The 13,914-nt window shown below is 38.2% G+C and overlaps 2 protein-coding genes across 3 annotated transcripts in view; one reads left to right on the forward strand and one right to left on the reverse strand.

Annotated features, from left to right (window-relative positions):
- NUDCD1 (NudC domain containing 1) overlaps positions 1–304 on the reverse strand; it is an 88,360-nt gene extending 88,056 nt beyond the window's left edge. Inside the window, exon 1 of the mRNA XM_082859115.1 lies at positions 103–304. Coding sequence (XP_082715241.1) covers positions 103–220 — 118 coding nt within the window. The 5' untranslated portion in view covers positions 221–304. The remainder of the gene's footprint in view (positions 1–102) is intronic.
- A 236-nt stretch (positions 305–540) lies between these two features.
- On the forward strand, positions 541–11,262 carry ENY2 (ENY2 transcription and export complex 2 subunit). Of its 2 annotated transcripts, none has more exons than XM_082858605.1 (5): positions 541–612; positions 2,098–2,174; positions 5,945–6,015; positions 7,325–7,399; positions 10,186–11,262. In XM_082858605.1, the coding sequence occupies exons 2-5, from the start codon at positions 2,107–2,109 to the stop codon at positions 10,260–10,262; spliced, it is 291 nt and encodes a 96-aa protein (XP_082714731.1). In that variant the 5' UTR covers positions 541–612; positions 2,098–2,106; the 3' UTR covers positions 10,263–11,262. The 2 variants fall into 2 exon arrangements, with proteins under 2 accessions (XP_082714731.1, XP_082714730.1); XM_082858604.1 differs by having other exon boundaries at positions 549–684.
- Positions 11,263–13,914: the final 2,652 nt, after the last annotated feature.

A 13,914-nucleotide genomic window follows, 5' to 3' on the forward strand; every position in this document is an offset into this window, starting at 1 on the left:
TGGCTACCCGGAGTCAGAAAAGAAGAAAATGCGGGAAGCGTCGAGTTTCGGAAGCCAAAAGGAGAAAGGAACAGAGTGCTAGGGGGCACAGCCGCTACCCACCTGCGTCAAGCTCCAGCTGGTAACAGGGCAGTGGCTCGAGGGAAAGCTTATAACCCTCGAAGCGGGGATCCAACAGAGGTCTCTTCACCCGCAGGGAGCAATTAGCAGCCACCTCCATCGCCTTCCGGGGGCCTAGCGTGAGAATTAATAAAGTTCGGGTTGAAAGGTCCGCGCTTCACGCATATTACCGTGGCTGGGAGGCGGCGTGCTTCCCATCCCAGAAAACACTGCGGCGTAACATCCCTTCTGGGTAATGTAGTGCCCACGGGGAAGTTGGCTCTGTTGCATATTGGGATATGTAGTTTTTAGGGAACTTAATGCCCGTGTGACAGCAGGATCTGGACTCTCTTACCCAGAGGGCTGAGCGACCAGGAGGCGGCCCGCGCTGGTTAAATTCTCACATTATAGGCAGGGTGGCGAGACCCCGCCCCGGAAATGCGTGTGCTAGCTTTCTGTGTGCTTAGGTGCCCGAGCTACTGAGGGTCTAGGTCCGGGCAGCCGAAGAGTGTGGTAGGTAACGGTCGTCAGCGCAAGGGTCATTTCGTCGCTGGGAAGGGACGGCCCTCGCCCGCGGTGATGGTGGTGAGCTATGCCCGTGGTCCTCAGGGCCGGGACCCGGGCCCAGCCCAGGCTCCTTTCGATGTGCTGTCTTTCGTTAGCTTCCCCGACCCGCGCTCGCGGGCCTGTAGGGCTCTCCGACAGGGCGTGCTACCGGAGTTGGCCTGAAGCCAGTCCTCGCTTTGTTTTCTGGCTCCTCCCCTCCCGCCTCTCCCGCTGTCTCCGCCCTATTCTGTTTTCCCAAAGACTGTCTGAACTGGGAGGGATCCCCTAGCGCCCTTGTTTTACCAGTGAGAAAACTGAGGCCTTTAAGAACTGACTTGTCCAAGGTCACTCTCCGTATTTTGGGGGCCAAGGCAAGATCAAGTTCAGTATTCTGCTAATGGTACGGACTAGACCTTAGTATTATTTTGAAAATGTTAGCCTCCAACTGCAAAAGCAAACATATCCTAGTCACTTCTCAACCTCTCCTTTTTCCTGTTCCATTAAAAAAAAAAAAAAACTCTGAAAACTCACTGCCAGTCTTGAGTCGTCATAGAGGCGGCGAGCGAGGTTGGGGACAACAAAAGTAGTCTCAAGTTGGTGACAGATAAGTGGAGTAACGTTACCTTATTCCAAGTTTTACAGTTTATCCTCCCTGTCCTTTTTACACCGTTTTGGTTGTCCGTTTTTACTGAAAACTGAGAATTTTCTAAGTTAGGAATTAATTTGGTATTTGTTTTCTCCTTAACCCAACCAGCAAGCTTTGATAAAGAGCATATACACACACACATACTTAAAGCTAGTTTGGCAGTTGTAATTCTGGGTACATACTAGTGGAAAGTAAAGTAAAGCACTTCAGATCCTTACCCAGGAATTTCATTTTTCACAAACTGTGCTTACTCTTCTATTGATATTTAGGTTATATAGCTTCCCCCAAATTTTGAATACAGTTAATTAAGATGCAGAAATGATTAGCAGTCAGTTATTATGTGTGGTTAAAGTATTTTGCGGCTTCTGGGGTCACAGAACCTGAGTTCAAGTCCTGCCTTCACCACTTTTCTATCTCGGTGCCTCAGTTTCCTCATCTGTAAAATACAAACTATGTTAATAGTACTTGCATAAAAGAATAAGATCTGGGAATTAAATGAGATTAAAAACTCAGTGTGTTAGCTCAGTTCTAGGTACATAAGTGTTTAATAAATGTTACAGTAATTGTCATTATCTAGAGACTTATTAATAAAGGGTACATGGGGGAAGAAAATTGTAAAGTCATGATCATGACTTCTTGGGATGCAGTAAATAATATTAGGAGTAAGGACCTTGTTAACACATTGTTGAAATTTATCACCCCTTCAGTTGATAGACAGAATGTTAAATCTGTTGAGGTGCTTGAGAGAATTTAGAAGAAAATGCTTTGTAAGTGTTCTATATCTGAAAATACATGTTGATGTTCAGGTTAGCAAGATGAACAAAGATGCGCAGATGAGAGCAGCAATTAACCAAAAGTTGATAGAAACTGGAGAAAGAGAACGGTAAGTAATCGATTGTGTTAATTAATTACATTTAACATCTTTAAATTACAGTTACAAGAATCTAAAAAGTAACAAAACTGATGTCAGTGGAAATAATTACAGAAAATTGAGATTATCAAAAGCAATTCCTAACATCTGTTAAAAATGCTTAGGTCTGTTCAATATTGCAAGACTTGGAGGGAAGTGGATCATGTACAAAGATGAACAGGAAGTGACTCTCTCTCAAAAAATGTCTAATCTAATGGAGAAGAAAAATACATACCCAGATAACTACAATTGAAGATAAAATGTTACCCACTTTTTAACAGGGAGACAACATGATGGACCAGTTTCAGTTACCAAGCTCTCTTAACCTCAGAGCAATGTGTGCTATTCCTACTCTCTGAAACATTCTTCTTCCTTCCCCCCATCTTTAACTAATTCTAGCTCATTATCAGGTCTTAATTTAAGTATCATCTCTTCTAGAAATCTGTTAACTCCCAAATACCTTGTTCCATCATAGTATTTAATCACTTTGTATTATAATCACCTCCTTTGCTAGTTTGTATCAATAGAATCCGAGTTCCTTGACAGCAGAAATACTACTGTATACCGAGCATCGTGCCTAGCACATAATTGGCCAGGTAAATATTTGAAGAATGAACAGGTTTGGAAGTACAGAGGAGAATCTAAGGAATCAAAAAAGGCTTCCAGGAGCAGGGTGATAAATTGTATGAGAGAAATATATATAAGGAACAAGAGGGATCTCTCAGTTCTACCTGGGGATTAAGGTAATCAGTAAAGCTCTCACAGAATAGTAGAAGTGGTACTTCAGCTGGGTAAGAAGGATTCGCAGTTCCCCAACCCGGTAAAGGAGAAAGGACAGTCTAGGCAAATGGAACCGAATATGCAAAGTCAAAGAGATTTGTTACAATATGATAATATTCTGGGGGATTGTGCAGTTAAAATGTGAAAGACAGTGGACAGGAGAAATGTGGCTTTTGTATAATCAGAAATCTTTCCATTCACAATGATAAGAAACTGAACTCAGTAACTGGCTCAGCCAATTTCTATATAAGATCGTGTGACTAAAAATCTAGGGCTTGAAGGTGCTTCAGGCACTCAAAAATTGTTGCCAAGAACATGTCTGTCTTTCCGTCTCTCATCTCTGCTTTCCTCTCTGTTGGCTTTATTCTCAAGAAGGCACTACCCACAAGGTGGCAGAAATTAGCGGTTCAAAATTTACATCTCTCCACCTGAGACTACCGTTCTCCTAGTAGTTTCAGCAAAGGACCTAGCTAGATTACCATCCTACTTAATTAAGGTAATAGGCCATTCATAATCAGCGTTGCCTAGGTCACATTTCCATTGCTAGAGCCCTACCCGGATTTCTTACACCAAGAGTTGTAGAGTGTTTTTACTGTCAAAGAAATGGCAGGAAAATAGGTGGTAGTTTGCAAAAACATCTGTTGTTGACTTTATCCTTGGGTGGTGGGAGTCATTAAAAAATTCTAAGAAAGGGACTGACTAGATCATATTTGCGCTTTAGGAATGTTATTTTGGCAGTATGGAGGATAGACTTGAAGGGCTAGAGATAAATTGCAGAAAATAGGTTAAAAGTGGAAAACAGCAAAAATGGAAAGGAGAACTTACAGGTTTTTTTTTTTTTTAAGTAAAATCAACAACCCTTGACATGAGGAATGAGGAAGAAGAAAGCCTCTAGAACAGTGCGTTGGGAAACTGAGAGGATAGTATTGCCAATAATGGGTGTAGGGTATTATGTATTACTGGTTTTTTATCTGTTTTCATTCATGCAGCTTAAAGTTACTGAGTTTCTACCATATGCCATGTCCTGTTAGGTGCTGGAGATATAGTAGTGAACAAAATGAAGCCTGTTCTTTTACACAGCTTACATTCTAATGGGAGGAGACAGAAAATAATATGTAACATGTCAGATGGTGATGAGTTCTAGAGGAAAAATAAAGCAGAGAATAATCAGGTGTGTTATTTTGGATAAGAAAAAAAAAGTAGTCTTCACTGAGATCAAAAGGATATGAGGGAGTGAGGGGACTCTTAAGAGCCATGGTCCTGACACAGTAGCTTTCCTGGCATTTTTTTTTCCTTGTGTGCCTTGTGGGACCTTAGTTCCTGGACCAGGGATGGAACCGAGGCTCCAGCAGTGAAAGCGCCAAGTCCTAACCACTGGACAGCCAGGGAGTTCCCTTGCCTGGCATTTTGAGGAACCCATGGAAACTAATAAGACTGAGTCAGCTGGGTGTAGGAAACAGTAAAGTCAGAGGCATTGCTTCGGAGGGGGCAGGCCATGCAGGGTCATTTAGGTTGTAGTAAGGACTTGAAATTGTATTCTGAGTAAATTGGGAAGCCACTGGAGGGTTTTGAGCAGTGAGAGGAGAACGACGTGTACAAGGGAAGTAGCAGGGGGACGAGTTAGGAGGCTTTGGCAACAGTCCAGTCAAGAGAAGATGGTGGCTTCAACTAGGTAGTAATGGCAGAGGTGGTGAGAAACATTTGGATTTCAGGTATATATTTTAAAACTGGAACCAATAGGATGTGCTTATGGGTTGGACGTTAGTGTTATCAAAATTGCTGAGTGGGGCTTCCCTGGTGGCGCAGTGGTTGAGAGTCCGCCTGCCGATGCAGGGGACGCAGGTTCGTGCCCCGGTCCAGGAGGATCCCACATGCCACGGAGCGGCTGGGCCCGTGAGCCATGGCCGCTGAGCCTGCGTGTCCGGAGCCTGTGCTCCGCAACAGGAGAGGCCACAACAGTGAGAGGCCCGCGTACCGCGAAAAATAATAATAATAAATAAATAAAAATTGCTGAGTGAAGGATGCTGCCAAGGTTTCTAGCCTGAGGATCCGGAAGAATGGAGTGGCCAGTCTGACAAGGAGAACAGCTTGAGATGGAAGAGAAGCAAGAGTTGGGTTTTGTCCCTGTTACGATTAAATGACTTAAACATCTAGATGGAAATGTCACATAGTGGATGTTAGGAATACGGAAAAAGGAGCAGTTTGGTTTGGGACTTGACATGTTTAAGCTGAGAAATGAGGTGATTTAGGTTGAAGATTGAGGTTTTATAAGACTAGGTATTGCAGAAGGATAAAATATTTTATTGCACCCATGATGCCATTAGTTGTAATACCCACCAATATTTTTTTAACCTTTAAGAATAAAGAAAATACTGCCAATTAAATTATGATAGGCATGCCAATTACTGACTTGTTAAAATGTGGGAAAACACGGTCTTAGAATTAATGAAATACCATAGTTAATGTGTAATTTAGAAGGACAATGAGAAAAAGGGAGGGGCAAGTCTGAGATTAGATATATAACGGGGCAATAAGAGAGCTAATGGGTAAGAATTTGTAGTTAAAGAGTGGATTTTGGAGTTTGAAGATTTCAAAAGTACAGCTGCTTCAAACTCAACTAATACCCTTCTGAAGTTGTACAAAACCCACAATATTCCTGTTGGTGGAGGGAAGTAGAAAGTGTGTAAGAAGGCCAGAGTAGGGTTTCTTAAGAAGAATTGTACCCCATCCACTTCATTGAATTTTACTGATGACAAAAATGAGGCCCAGCATTTAAATGACTTGCATAAGACCAAAGAACTTTTTAGTGGTAGAACCAAGATTAGGCCATGGTTAAAGTTTTATAACTGGAAGGTGGGATTTTTAATTGAACAGTTGAAGCTTTGCCTCAAGCATTCCTATCTAAGATATTGTACACTTGAACACTATTGTAGTTTAATTTGGAAACACTTCTTTTTCAACAGCCTCAAAGAGTTGCTGAGAGCTAAATTAATTGAATGTGGCTGGAAGGATCAGTTGAAGGCACACTGTAAAGGTAATCTGTTTCATTTAGAAGATAAGCTAATTCCATAGCTCTCAACTGTGTTGGTTTGGAATTCATTAGAAAAATTATAGTCAGTATTTTAAGATATATTGAGTGCTCAAGCATAATTTTAAACAAATAGAAAATTGAAGCTTGTGGTAATAGATTACCTTCTCTCAGTGATAATATGTAGACCTATTCCTTAATTTTTAGAAATTTTCTTTGTGTTTCTCTTAAAACAAGTGAGGCAAGATTTCCTCTGGCGTGGAATATGGAATCCCACCTTTTTTGCTGTGCCTACTCAAAGTGAAACATTAATTATTCCTAGTCTGTTTTTCTTAACACATTGAGCACTTTACGGTTGGCAGACTTACAGGAATTATATCTCCTATCTTTAACAGTGTTATTTTTTAAAAAATCATCTATAAAAGCTCTTAGAAAATTACATGTATTTTTAAAATTATAAAATGGGAGCTTGTTAAATTGCAATTAGGTATTGATGATTATGCCATTAGATACAATTACAAATGTCACTAAGATGAGCCTCCTTCCTTTCTGGCTCAGCTTTTGGTATGCTGGAATTCTGGATATTTATAATGAATTCTCGTATTGGTTTCTACAAATGATAATAGAAACTATATCATTAACCTGAAGAAGGCAATGTGCCAAATTAATAAAAGCATAGACTTTGAGGTCATACAGACCTTCACTGGTAAGACTAGAGCTGGATTTCAAGTCGTGTTTGAATGAGTTATTTAATCTTTAAGCCTCACTTGCCTCACCTCTGAAGTGGGAAAAATGCCCAGCCTGTCAGCTTATCGTGAATATTAAATGATGCAAAGCACCCAGCACATAATAGGGGTCCAATAAGTGTAAACTCCTTTCTCCTTCTTTTGGCCCAGCCTAGAGAAGAGAAAGGAGCGAAGGAGTTGTTCTATATTTTAATTTGGGGCTGTGAAATTACAAGTTAGACTTAAATTACAGTTTTTTCCCCTCCATACATTCAAGAGCTGATATGATTATCGTGAAATAAGATCTGTGCAGTTGTAAGTTTCCAGTTTTTTACAAATATTAGATTTGAATTTACAGTTCAGATTCATTCTAAGTGTTATCATTATTTTATGTTTTTGATCTGGTGAATACATACTGTGTTTAAGGTTGAAATAAACCTTCATTAGAAAAGAAAAAAAGAAGTGTCCTCTTTTTTTTTTTAAAGACCAGTCTGTACTCTAAAAACATGATCTTAACCCTTCCTCTATGAAAATCTTTCTTACAGATAATGATTTTAAATGATATGATTTGTTTTTTGCTTTTGCATAAGAGGTAATTAAAGAAAAAGGACTAGAACACGTTACTGTTGATGACTTGGTGGCTGAAATCACACCAAAAGGCAGAGGTAAGGAATGAATACAAATTGTGTGAAAGGAATTGTGGGCTAAGACATGATTTTTTTTTCTCTCTTTTGCTGGTGCAGCTTTTCTTTCTTTTTACAAGGAAAAGCACCCTTTCCAAAATTATGTGGGTACTTGCATCTCCTCTTTGGGAAGAGTTATAGTTGCCTCACCAACTTTTGTGCATGGTCTTGAGTAACAAACAAGTAAGAGGTGTAAAACGTTTTTGCACTGTTAAAACAGTACACAAATGTAAGTTGATGTGGTTGTTAGAACAGATCATTTTTATAATACAGGATTTTGTAGAGGCAAATATTACCTGAAGCTAGGATTTGTAAACTTTAGCCTGATATTTAATAATTCAGAGCTTTACACCAGCCCCTGAGTCAGTGCTCTCTTTCCTTACTAAAAATAAACAAAAATGTCTTCTTGAATGTCTAATTACAAATTTGGTAGCTCCATAACTTCATGGTCAGGGTAATTCATATTTAAGACTCATACTTCAACTACCTTCTTAATTTCTCCCTTTAATACCTTGTTTAGAGAAGCCAAAGGAAAGAGAGGAAGTAGTATATTAACAAACTATTAACAAAATATTTATATGTAATAAGTATTAAGTCAGGAATTACATCATATAATTAAGTGTAACGAGATTATTTTCATCATTTCATTTGAGGAAGTCAGTGGGGGGAGGGAGAGTTGTATTGTAAGTGGAAGCAGGTAAATTAGATGACCCGTTAGTTATTTCCTCACACAGAAATAGTAAAAGGAATTTAAGTGTGAAAAGTAAATGATTTTAAAATTATTACTAAGGAATACTAGTCCCCTGAACTGCTACCATGTGGAAAGAGCGACAACATCTCGTGGTCCTTTCCAGCCATCTTTTTTTTTTTTTTTTTTTTTTCCGATACGCGAGCCTCCCACTGTTGTGGCCTCTCCCGCCGCGGAGCACAGGCTCCGGACGCGCAGGCCCAGCGGCCATGGCCCACGGGCCCAGCCACTCCACGGCATGCGGGATCCTCCCGGACCGGGGCACGAACCCGTGTCCCCCGCATCAGCAGGCGGACTCCCAACCACTGCGCCACCAGGGAAGCCCTCCAGCCATCTTTTTAGGGCTGTTTACAGCTAAACAACATGACTTTTTTGCTCAATCATGTCTCAGGAAAAGGAGGGGGAAAAAGCAGTATTTATTGTTCTCCCCATGGATTTATGTTTTAAAATAAATTTCTGATTTCTTTTTCTACTTTTCTTCTGTAATTTATGCTTAATCTGTTAACATTTAAGAACTTAATCTGTTAACAGGGTAGAAATCATCCTTTGCTTCTCCTTCAATACTTGTGTGTTGGACATTTCAATCCTTTGTAGCTCCCTTGCTAGAGAATGAGCAAAAAAGAAAAGAGAAGTAAAAATAAATCTTTTCTTTTATTTTCATAGTGTTCTTTTTATTGTCAAGAGAGGTATTTGTTTTTATTTTTTAAATTAACATACAGTAAAATTGACCCTTTTTTAGTGTCAGTTCTATGAACTTTATACACATGTATAGATTCACTCTAAAAAACTCCCTCAAGCTGTTCCTTCATAGTCACACCACATCTCTAACCCCAAGGCAGCTGATCTGTTCTCCATCACCATAATTTTGATTAAAAGTATATTTAACATACATAGTGATCACATTTGCAGTGGACTTGAATTAATTATGTAGTCTTTATTTCTAGGCAGGCTTACAGTAAATTTATAAAGAGGAGTATCTGTATAGTTAATTCCCTATTGTCCTTATTTTTAGTAGCCAAAAAGGGGGAAAATAGTGTAGATTTATTTATTGACATTTAATATTAATTTAAATTTCAAAGAGCAGGGCTTTTTTCCCTTTTTTTTTTTTTTTTTTTCCATGCTACACGGCTTGCAGGATCTCCATTTCCCAACCAGGGTTTGAACTCGGGCCACACAACAGTGAAAGCCTGGGATCCTAGCCACTAGGCCACCAGAGAACTCCCGTTTTCCCGTTTTTAGTTTAATATTCTGAGTAGATAATACAGTTACATGGTTCAAAATTTTAAAAATAAGCCTATAACAAATACAGCTACTGTTGAAGCTTTTGCATCTTTGCTCATTCAAGTATATGCATTTATTTCAATACAGTATTGCCAAATTACCTTCCCCAAAATGTTTTGTCAGTTTATTCTCCCACCAGCTAATATGAGAGGGCCAGTTTTCCCTCAGTCTTGCCAATACATACATTACTGACCTTTGGATTTTAGCCAGTCTCATTGGTAAAACATGCTATCTGAATGTGGTTTTAATTTTCATTTCTGTTGTGAGGTTAAACTTTTACATTCAAGAACTATATGCCTCTCCTTTTCTTCATCTCCTTTGCTCATTTTTCTGTAAGCCTGCTGATCTTTTTCATATCAAATTGAAGAAATTGTGTAGTAGAGAGATTAGCAGTGTTTTCTCAGTTTTTGTTTATGGTAATTTTGACCAAGCTTATTAAGTTGTTGCATTTGAATCAAATTCATTAATCTTTTACAGCCTCTGTTTAAAAAAGGCCTTTTCTATTCCTAGTTTAAAGAATTTTCACATGTGCAATATATTTTTAGGTATTGGATAATTCATTCAAATAATGAATTGCAAATATACTTTATTTTCTCAAATGTCTTTATTTTTTTATTGAAGCATATGGGTTACTTTTGAAATTATTTTGTTGGTAGTCCTGAATAAAATACCAAATCTCAAATTGACATATATTAATTGGGATCTTCTTTACTCTTATGTTTTTATTTTTATATTTCAGCCCTGGTACCTGACAGTGTAAAGAAGGAGCTCCTACAAAGAATAAGAACATTCCTTGCTCAGCATGCCAGCCTTTAAGATTGAATTAGATTGTGTTGTTTTGTGGTTTTATTTCTGAAAGTAAAACTTGCCATAAATTAGGAATTGATTTCCCAAAATAAAATCCTTTTTTGTATGATGGTATACAGTTTTCAGTAATGATGTATACAATTGTATTGATTTTTTTCCCTAAATGTGTTATTTTAATAAATATCTCATGAATGAGTTTGAAGTTTCCTTGGATTTTGGAATAAATGGGACTTTATTAATAATTCATCAGATTTGTTAAGAGAAAAAGTCAAGCAGTGAATATAGTTTAAGTGTTAAGTATGTAAATGTTAAGTAAGCAAATCTCTGTAATAACAGTTGAGGAGAGGTAAGCAGCCTCTTCTGATTGTTTGGATGTAGTGTATGCCTCTTTTGAATTCCTATAATATTTTATAATATATGTCCCACCTTGTACTACAGATATCTTATTTCTTATTTGTTATAAACGCTGAGGGTTAGGACCGGGTCTTACTCATCTTTATGTGCCTTCCTTATTCCTCAAAGAATTTACCATCTTATTGGAAGAGAGAACATTTGCAAACTGGCTCCATACCAAGCTCCTCTCACATACTCTACTCATCTGAACTTTGAAAGCAGAAACTAAATTGCATCCCCACTTACTAAGGTCAAGAAAGAACTTAATGGGAAATAATCTCCACCCATAGCTTTACTCTGACATCAAGATTGGCAAATCCATGGACTTTTGTCTATTCTTATGTGACCTCTGCTGGAAAACAAGAATGTTGACCATCCGGCCACTTGGAACTCTTCCCACTGCTCACGTTGTTTATACCTACCACTGGAAGCTCCTTCTGTTTCTTGTGGATACCTTTTGCTGTATGGAACTTTAAATAATGGTGTTTCTTAGTGCTCCCTCTGGGCCCTCTGCCTAATGATATAATTTCCTGGGCAGATACCAGGAAAGTTGGGTCGGACCATGGCTTCAAATACTAACAGGTTGATAAATGTTAAATTGCATCTCCAGCCCAGCCTCCAGATCCATATACTCAACTGCTATGGATCAGCTTCCTTGAATGTTCCATAAACACCTCAAACTGACCCCACCTGAGAGTGATTTTCTTTTTCCTCCAGTACTGCCCCTACTGTGTGGTGCCTCCCAGACATACAGATTACCTGAGGAGCTTGTTAAAATACTGATTCTGAAGGTAAGGGATACGGCACAAGATTCTGTATTTCAGGCAAGCTTCTCAAACATGCTCGTGCTGCTGATCAAGACCATTTTGAGTGTAGCAAGACTAAATTGTCCCCCTGCCTGCTTAACTTAGGCCCTCTTAGTTCAAGCCCAGATTACTTCAGTCGGCTCTTAATATTTCCGCACTCCAGTTGCTCCGTGTTTCCTCCAATATATCTTCCATATTATTGCCTAAGTGACCTTACTAAAATTCAAGCCTGGTCATTTTATTTCCCTACTTGAAATTTCTCAATAACTTCTTAGTTTGCAAGGTAAAATTCAAGCTCTGCCGTACCACCTAGGCCCTTCTTGATCTGCCATTTACTTATTTCTCTGGGTAAAGAGGCCCCAAAAGTACCAAGTTGTTACATCTGTAATACATTGGAAAATCCACGAAAATGGAAAGCCTTTCTACTTACGGCATTCCTACTTGCCCTTCAAAATTCAGCTTGAGTCATTGCCGAAATATTCTGACGTTTCTTGCTCTGGTTTAGATTCCCCACCACTGTTTTTTCGGTAAGAAGCACCTGTGCCTAATTTCAACACTGGTTTTCCAACTTCAACATGCATCTCCTGGAGGGAAGGAAACATGACTAATTTTTACTTTGTATGATACTCATTTGTGGGTGAATGGACAAAGGAATATATGAATGCACTAGTGAATGAACATTATAGGAGCACCAAAGAAGGTAACAATTGAGTGTAGCTGAGGAAAGCCTTTATGTTAATTTTTGGTTCATGTTCTAGAGATACAACTTTATATTTCTGATGAATTTATAGTTTAAGTGTAGTCATTGAACCAACTAGACTTAATTATGTAAATTTTGAGTCCAAGATACACACAAAAAAATCATAAAAGTACCCCAAAGAATTTTTTGTTTCGCCTCATCTCTTGTAAAGCAATGATCCAAAGTAATGATAGTTATATTCACCATTCTGCTACCGATTATCAAAAAGGAAACAATCTTAAATGGTACATAAATGTTAAAAATGAGTAGTTTTTATTTCATACTACTGTATATGAAAGTGAATCAAAAATTGCTCATAGAAATAACTTTTAATAGCTCAAAAGCAAATATAAGAAAATGGAAAACAAGTTATTATGAAAATATTTTGAAATGGAACAAAAATAGCTGAATCGAAATATGTAATGGCAATTCAAAATACTAAAGAGCCTAGATTTAAAATAATAATGCTGAGAACTCCCCCACCACCTCTAGGGTTTTTTTTGACATCTTAGAAATTATAGTTTGCATCTAGAACACTGATACCTTTTAAATAAACCGACTTTGTGTATATTTTGACTCACATCACTGATTTATGTAAACTAGGAACACATTCTTTAAAAATCTTGCACCCTTTCGTGCTCAATGTTGGAAATTCAATAGAAGATTACTGTTACATGACTGTGCTGGGTGAGTAAAATACTAATTAAGATTACCATAAGCTTCTCTTGTATAGGATTAAAGAAGACCTAAGTAAATTATTTATGTAATCACTTTGCTCTGGCATCAGAAGTGTATCATTTGGTTGCACAGTGCAAAGCCAGGGCCTGGGTTTTCTGGGGATTGGTAATTGGATATGGGACATTTCATAACTTGAAAAAAGACTCCATCCAACTCAAGAGAATTGTGACAGCTGCTCAGTAGCTGATGTTGGAAATGATCCAATGTGTGTGTGTTGTGTGTGTGTTAACCCTTCTTGTAAATGGCTATCTCATGTTACTCAGTGACTCCATAAAAACCCCTCATATTTACCATTAGAAACCACACAAAAGTCATTGGATGAATCTTCCAAGAAAACTAAGAGGTGCAATCAGACAATTTGAACTGTGGTCTCATCTATTATACTGAATTATCAGGTAAGGCTGACTCTTCTGCCTCAGTTTCCTCGTCTGCTCAACAGATCTGATAATGCTGACCTGTAAAGAATGAAAATAATTTCTAAAACTGTAAATATTATTAGGATAATTATAAAAAGCAATCTGGGTAATCAGAAAAAGCAATATGGATTCACATTACTCCTAGGAAAAACAAAATATTTATTTACTATGTGTCTTCTAGATTTATTTAGATACATGAATTACACTTGTGTGGAAAATAGCTGCTTTTATTTTTCAGGAATTTATAAATAATATTAATTGCCATGAGAATGCCTACAAAAATAAAGACCAGCATAACTTGATCAGAATAGAAAAAAAATCACTATAATGGCACTTAGCAGGGTGAGTTGAAATTATCTTTTTACCCTCGTTTTACTATGACACAAACTGTATCCCACTTATCTTTTGATCTTCGGTGTGAAACAGTAAATTCTTGACATGTTCTTTTGAATGAATTAAAAAACCTGTTTATTCCAGACTTCGAATTTATTTGGTTATTCTGCTTATCAGCCACCAGGGGGCATTTGAAACCTGTATGTTGATCCTCTCTGGGGCTCACTGAAATGTGT

Source organism: Leucopleurus acutus (genome assembly GCF_964270905.1).
Source record: "Leucopleurus acutus genome assembly, chromosome: 17".
NCBI classification, from domain to species: Eukaryota; Metazoa; Chordata; class Mammalia; order Artiodactyla; family Delphinidae; genus Leucopleurus; species Leucopleurus acutus.

Excerpts from the sequence above, each read along its gene's own strand:
- ENY2 (XM_082858604.1), top strand. Across the intron at positions 2,175-5,944 it reads GAAACTGGAGAAAGAGAACG|CCTCAAAGAGTTGCTGAGAG; the intron begins GTAAGTAATCGA and ends CTTTTTCAACAG. Across the intron at positions 6,016-7,324 it reads GTTGAAGGCACACTGTAAAG|AGGTAATTAAAGAAAAAGGA; the intron begins GTAATCTGTTTC and ends CTTTTGCATAAG.